Here is a 7,500-nt window from a genome sequence, read left to right as displayed (position 1 = left end):
TAACGTCAGCAGCACCGCTAACGGCTAACAGGAGGAGAGCTAGTAACGTCAGCAGCACCGCTAACGGCTAACAGGAGGAGAGCTAGTAACGTCAGCAGCACCGCTAACGGCTAACAGGAGGAGAGCTATATTTACTCTCTTTTTCCTTTTGTTTTGATAGAAGCGTATGTTTTATGATCCTCCTCTAATAGTTATGTTTCATTTCTCTCTCTGTCAGATGCCTGACGGTGTACAGACAGAGGACTGCGTTAAATATTTGACCTTTTTAAGTCGATGTGCATGTTTTCCTTCGTGCACTCTTTATTTATCGGCTACTTTTAGTTGAATATTTCCTCGTGCTTTAATCTGAGACACGGAGGAGAGAGTATGAATATCAGATAGATCAGAAGGGAGCATGCAGATTATGGAGACATTGATGGTTAAGGGTCAGGGCTGGTTGACAGTTTGGTGGTCTCTCGTGTATCATGACGGAGGACTTTGTACAACGGCCGGAGGGTCAGCTTTAAAAGCTTTAATCCTTTCACGTTTCTTTTCAGAGAGAACAACAGATAGAAAAGTAGAACGATGTCTGGTTCTGATCCGGTTTAGAGACAGACCCCGATGACATCACTTTCACATCAGCCAATCAGATGACAGCACTCGTCCCGGATCCTCAGACGTCCGTTTAGCACTCTGCGGCGGCGTCGGTGCCGTTCACCGGGACGCCGTCCTCGGCCGGTTGGACTCCGTTTGTCTGGACGCACGTCTCCGCCGCGCTGTGGAGACAAAGACCCGGCAGAGGTCAGAGGTCAAACAGAGTCTGGACCCGGTGTATGGGGTTAAAGGTTCTGGTTGCGGTCCCACCTGTCCACGCAGCCGTTGCTGAGCGGCTCCTTCTCGCTCAGAGAGCTGCAGGACCTCCTCTCCTGCCAGGAGCCTCCTCTGGGCTCCCTGCTGGCCCCCGAGCTCCTCCTCCGGGCCACGACGGGCCCCGGTCCCGACCCCCGTCTCTCCGGACCGACCCTGGGACCGGAGGCGGTGGCGGCGTCGGATGGGACGCTCAGCGAGCCCTCGGGGTCCCGGCCCGAGTCGCTGCTGGCCGGCCTCCCGTTCAGACTGTCGGAGGAGGAGACGTGGATCAGCTGACCGTCACGCTCCTCTGGAGGGAGGAGGAGCAGAGCAAACACAGGATGAGGTCTCAAAGATCCAACAGAACCAGGACCATTTATCATGAAGAGATTATGAACCTTATTTCTATCAGAAGCAGAAGCTGTTCATTAACGAGTACGTTACACGTACGAGTCATCTGGCAGTGAATGAAAACACACAGTGAATAATAAAGACATCGTTATAAATAGCAATGTGAGAATATACAATAGAATATGGTAGAAAAAGTAAACAAATAAGAGTACGTTAAAGCAGGAATATTATATTATTAAAGTGTCATAAAAACACAAATATCTTCTTTTACTTCATTGATCTTTGAAAGGAAAGAAAATAGTTTATTTGATTTTTTATTATTCTCTTGTTTGTTTAATAGTTTGACAGATTTTAAATCATCGTCGTGTTTCATCTGACGAGACGAGGTCAGTCCGTCATGGAAACCATGTGTGTGTGTGTGTGTGTGTGTGTGTGTGTGTGTGTGTGTGTGTGTGTGTGTGTGTGTGTGTGTGTGTGTGTGTGTGTGTGTGTGTGTGTGTGTGTGTGTGTGTGTGTGGAGCAGGACGCCCTCTACTGGACACACAGTGCAGTGCAGACAAGAGAGCTTCCTATGTCCTTTCCTAACCACTTCTCCTCGACCTATAAGGAAAACGCCCTGAGGTCAGAGGTCAGATGTGAAGGAGAATTCATTCTGTCTCACGTTAAGAACGAACACCAACACTGTTAATTCACTCACGTTAATAATAATAATAATTAATAATAATAATAATAATAATAATGATAATAATAATAATAATAATGATAATAATAATGATAATAATAATAATAATAATAATAATAATGATAATAATAATAATGATAATAATAATAAATATAATAATGATAATAAATGATAATAATAATAATAATAATAATAATGATAATAATAATAATGATAATAATAATAATGATAATAATAATGATAAAAATGATTATAATGATAATAATAATAATGATACTATTATCAGTGTTTCCTTTGTGCAATAATGTGACTTCAACCGTCTATTTATTACGGGGTTAACTATGCTTTGTTGAACTGATGTTTCTAGTTATCTCAAAGGATTATTATTATATCTCATATCAGAATGTGAATGTATGAAAATAAAGATGAACTGAATGGTGCCTCACTTTAAATGTTGTTGCTGCAAGGAATTGTGGGACGGCATTATGTCCTTTCCTTTGGTAAAAACTGGTCCAGTGTCTCCTATGCTAAAGGAGATAGGATATAAAATATATATAATATATATACATGTATATTTATAAAAGAAGCATTAAAGCACCCTTTCCGTATCATTTAGGAGTCCTGCAGCTCTAATCTCTACCGAGAAAAACCGTTTCCCCCACAGACCGACTCTCCTTCACAGCGTGAGTCCTGACCTTTGACCTCTGCTGTGTTAACACCACATGTTCTGTAAAATTGACTGACCCAGCAACAAGATAATTACCATGTGGACCCCATGTGGACCTCATGTGAACCCTCAGGGACCAGATAGTGGCTTCAGCTCTGGGTTCACTTCTTCACACGTATTAGTTTTTTACCTCTTTAGTTTATTTGTCATTTCATTTCTTAACATCATCGTATTATGAATCCTCTCTGGGAGCCGACACCGACCCCACGCTGCTGGAGACCCAGGACGTGTTGCTGGACCTGCTGGAGGGAAGGGAGGCACAGGAGAACCAGAACCAGGACTGAGTGGGTCAGACTGTCAGACTGCTGCAGTAAAATGAGAGGTTTTCTAAAGGGACTCTGGTGAAGAAACACTACCACTTTAGTCCATAGAGGGCGCCAGAAACAACACTAAATAAAAAGTTTAAGGTAGTAACTTTAATTTTATGCTAATCCACACGTAGTGGAAAGCAAGTACAATACTTCAGTGTTATTTCATGTGTATTTTATACTTCACTGTTACATTTTACAGGCAAATATTGTAGTTTTGATTGCACTGGATTTATTTCACAGCTACAGTTATAGTTAATAACTAATCCACCCAACAACGTTTGAAGCAGATCAAATTAGTTCAGTCACATCATAAATAATGATCCAATAATTTAATACTGACAGCGGCCATTTTTGCCCTATGAGTACTTTTACTTGTACTACTTTAAGTACATGTTGATGCTAGTACTTTCACACTTTTACTTAAAGCTAATTTGATGAACTTTGATTTCCTGTTGATTCTGGCGGTCCCTGTGGACTAAAGTGGTACTGCCTCCGAGCACCAGAGTCCCTTTAGAAAACCTCTCATTTTACTGCAGCAGTCTGACAGTCTGACCCGCTCAGTCCTGGTTCTGGTCCCTCCAGCAGGTCCAATAACACGGCCTGGGTCTCCGACTTCAGGTCTTAAGGGGAGTTATGTAAAAGTTGAATGCAGAACTTTTAATTGTAATCGAGTATTTTACGTGTTGCTACGATAATAATTCTTAGAGATTTGTTACATTAAAAGTTTAACATAACTAGTACAAACCAGGATGTTTCATTTGAAAGATTAATCTGTGATTCCTCTTAAACTACAGATAAATCCTCAGTTCTTAGAACCCCTCTGTTTTTAAATCTCTGCCGTTTTACCCGCGGAGCCGGCTTCTCCCGCCTTGTTGCGTCGGCGTCTCAGGATCACCTCCAGCTCGCTGTCCTTCTTCGCCGACGGCGACGGCCCCGACTCCTGAGAGCCTCGGCTGGGGCTCCTCTTCACCGTCTCCTGGAGGAGAACACAAGCGTCACTGGAGCAACTTCACGGTTCTCAGTGTGACACGAGAACATTCATGTTTGTTTCATTATCATTATCAGACATTATCAACATACATGAGTACAAATACTTCTACCATGTGTAGTGTTCAAACATGACGAGGGGGCGGAGCTAAGTACAACTGAACGCTGAATAAAACATTATTAGGACTTAACTGTTAGAATTAACTTTGATGAAGTGAAAACACACTAAAGGGTTAAAGTAGTAAGATAACAACACGGACAACGCTGTGGTGTGGACCTGTCAATCATTATGGTCTGTTTGACTCTAAATGGAGCATCATTTACTAAATGAACATCATGCTGTATTGAAGAAGACTTGAAACTAGAGATTGAGACCATAAACTCATGTTTACAATGTTTACTGAGGGAATAAATCAAGAGAGAAGTAGAGTCATTTTCTCATAGACTTCTATACAACCAGAGGAGTCGCCCCCTGGTGGACAGCAGAGAGAATGCAGGCAGTGATGATTTGTGCTTCTGAATGATGAAGGTTTCCCTCCTCTCACAGAGACCCTCATCACAATAACAAAGCTGATGAACAGAAGTTTTACCAGGATGCCTTTCAGCTCCTCCATGGCGCTCTCCTGAGGTTTCTCCTCACAGACGGGAGGCGGCTGGAGAGACAAAAACAGATTATTTTCCTTTATGTTGATATTGTGACACAAGTGTTCGACCATGAAACAAACGTCCAACAGAAAGTGATTGAGAACAAACAGCCAACAAACTCCTGACGTCAGTTAAACAGGATGTTAAAGGCATGAGAGCTGATTAAAGTGTGTGTGTGTGTGTGTGTGTGTGTGTGTGTGTGTGTGTGTGTGTGTGTGTGTGTGTGTGTGTGTGTGTGTGTGTGTCAGAAGATTGATGCAAACATCAATATACTCACTTTTACTGCTGCTCTCTGCAGAACAAAGGAAAAGGGAGAGAAGAAGAAGAAGAGCAGTCAGAGACGTTGACTGACTTCCTGCTTTTTACAGCAAGAAGAAGAAGAAGAAGAAGAAGATGAAGAAGAAGAAGAAGAACAACAACAACAAGAAGGAGAAGAAGAAGAAGATGAAGAAGAAGAAGAAGAAAGAAGAAGAAGAACAAGAAGAAGAAGAAGAAGAACAAGAAGAAGAAGAAGAAGAAGAAGAAGAAGAAGAACAAGAAGAAGAAGAAGAAGAAGAAGAAAGAAGAAGAAGAAGAAGAAGAAGAAGAAGAAGAAGAAGAAGAAGAAGAAGAAGAAGAAGAAGAAGAAGAAGAAGAAGAAGAGTGACAGTGAAACAAAGATGGAGCAGAGACAATGAACCTCACGGAAAAACCATGAACCATGCATCCATCAGACAGATTCACTCCTACTAGTGATCTCTTGTGGTCTCATGTGGTCTCATGTGGTCTCATGTGGTCTGTTGTCTCATGTGGTCTCATGTGGTCTGGTGTGGTCTTGTGGTCTTGTTGTTTCATGTGGTCTTGTGGTCTGGTGGTCTCATGTGGTCTGGTGGTCTCATGTGGTCTCATGTGGTCTCATGTGTCTCATGTGGTCTCATGTGGTCTCATGTGGTCTCATGTGGTCTCATGTGGTCTCATGTGGTCTGGTGTGGTCTTGTGGTCTTGTTGTCTCATGTGGTCTGGTGGTCATGTGGTCTCATGTGGTCTCATGTGGTCTGGTGGTCTCATGTGGTCTGGTGGTCTCATGTGGTCTCTGGTGGTCTCATGTGGTCTCATGTGGTCTGGTGGTCTCATGTGGTCTCATGTGGTCTCATGTGGTCTTGTGGTCTCATGTGGTCTGGTGGTCTCATGTGGTCTCATGTGGTTCTCATGTGGTCTGGTGGTCTCATGTGGTCTCATGTGGTCTCATGTGGTCTCATGTGGTCTGGTGGTCTTATGTGTTCTCATGTGTTCTCATGTGGTCTCATGTGGTTCTCATGTGGTCTCATGTGTTCTCATGTGGTTCTCATGTGGTTCTCATGTGGTCTCACGTGGTCTGGTGGTCTCACGTGGTCTGGTGGTCTGGTGGTCACCTTGGTCTCCTGACTCTTGACGGGCCTCAGGACGACTCCATGTTTGATCCTCTCCATCATCTCATTCACGGCCTTCGCCTTCACGTCGCCGCCCTCACCAGCTGGACACAAACAGGAAGTTTATTATTTTATGAATGTCGAGGTCGCAGCTCTGAACTGATTCAGTTTCTAAACCTTTATAGAAAACCCTGCAATGTAAATCACTACAACAGCGAGCTGGATCATAAGGGGTCAACACGCCACCCAGACGAGATTTAAAAGTGATCAGTAGAATCTTAAACTGTCTGTTAAAACCAGAGAGAAGCCGAGCGTAGGAGATCACCTGTAACACACCTGTGACACACCTCTAACACACCTGTGACACACCTCTAACACACCTTTCACACACCTCTAACACACCTCTAACACACCTTTCACACACCTGTAACACACCTCTAACACACCTTTAACACACCTGTAACACACCTGTAACACACCTGTAACACACAGGTGACATCAGAGCAGCAGGGAGACTCACCTGCAGGCTGCTCTGCCTTCACTGAGGTCTTGGAGCCTTTGGAGGTCTTCCTCATGATGGCGATCAGAGAGCTGAGAGAGAGAGAGAGAGAGGAGACAGAGAGAGAGAGAGAGAGACCAGAGAGAGAGAGAGAGAGAGAGAGAGAGAGAGAGAGAGACAGAGAGAGAGAGAGAGACACAGAGAGACACAGAGAGAGAGACAGAGAGAGAGAGAGACATCAGCTGACTGTCTCTCTACGGGGAGCTGAGACCAGTCGATCGATCAGACGGATCAGTTTGTCTTCTGTTTCCTAGAACTCATTATCTGGTTCCTCTGTTACAAACACTCAGGAGTTCATTCTGAAGGGAGAATAACTTTAAGACTCTTCACTGGGGGAGTTTAAGAGAGACACGACAGACAAAGAGATTGTTTTATGATCTGATCAACTTATTGATTTTGGACTATTTGTCTTCAACAACCGGTCTTCTTTCAGACTAGAGGAAGGAAACATTTATTTCACTACTTTGTCTGTTTACGACTGTAGAACTTTGTTCTCATTATCATCGTTTTCACGTCACTCACCTGAGGGGGTTGCACCTCGATGGGGGAGGAGGGGGAGGAGGAGGAGGTGGGGGAGGAGGGGGAGGAGGAGGCTGAGGGGGAGGGGCAGGAGGCGGGGCCAGACCAGGTTCAGGGGGAGGAGGGGCCGTGCTGGTCGTCATGGAGACCTCATTCTGGGTCTCCTGGAGCTGGTGGACTGTGGAGACGATGGGTGACAATAGAGACATTAATACTACTAACATGTACTACAGTACTACTGCTAAAAATACTGACATGTACTACAGTACTACTGCTAAAAATACTAACATGTACTAGAGTACTACTGCTAAAAATACTGACATGTACTACAGTACTACTGCTAAAAATACTAACATGTACTACAGTACTACTGCTAAAAATACTAACATGTACTACAGTACTACTGCTAAAAATACTAACATGTACTACAGTACTACTGCTAAAAATACTAACATGTACTACAGTACTACTGCTAAAAATACTAACATGTACTACAGTACTAC

At 43.7% G+C, this 7,500-nt stretch overlaps 1 protein-coding gene across 1 annotated transcript in view; it reads right to left on the bottom strand.

Annotated features, from left to right (window-relative positions):
- Window positions 1–664: 664 nt before the first annotated feature.
- shtn3 (shootin 3) overlaps window positions 665–7,500 on the bottom strand; it is a 19,606-nt gene continuing 12,770 nt past the window's right edge. The window contains exons 10-16 of the mRNA XM_054597156.1: window positions 7,001–7,175; window positions 6,440–6,510; window positions 5,881–6,023; window positions 4,477–4,539; window positions 3,750–3,875; window positions 844–1,136; window positions 665–755 (exon numbers count right to left, since the gene is read on the bottom strand). Of these exons, the coding sequence (XP_054453131.1) occupies window positions 665–755; window positions 844–1,136; window positions 3,750–3,875; window positions 4,477–4,539; window positions 5,881–6,023; window positions 6,440–6,510; window positions 7,001–7,175 (962 nt within the window). The remainder of the gene's footprint in view (window positions 756–843; window positions 1,137–3,749; window positions 3,876–4,476; window positions 4,540–5,880; window positions 6,024–6,439; window positions 6,511–7,000; window positions 7,176–7,500) is intronic.

This window comes from Anoplopoma fimbria, chromosome 4 (assembly GCF_027596085.1).
Source record: "Anoplopoma fimbria isolate UVic2021 breed Golden Eagle Sablefish chromosome 4, Afim_UVic_2022, whole genome shotgun sequence".
NCBI lineage: Eukaryota > Metazoa > Chordata > Actinopteri > Perciformes > Anoplopomatidae > Anoplopoma > Anoplopoma fimbria.
The sequence above is the reverse complement of the archived record's forward strand: the minus strand, read 5'-3'. Positions and strand labels throughout refer to the sequence as shown.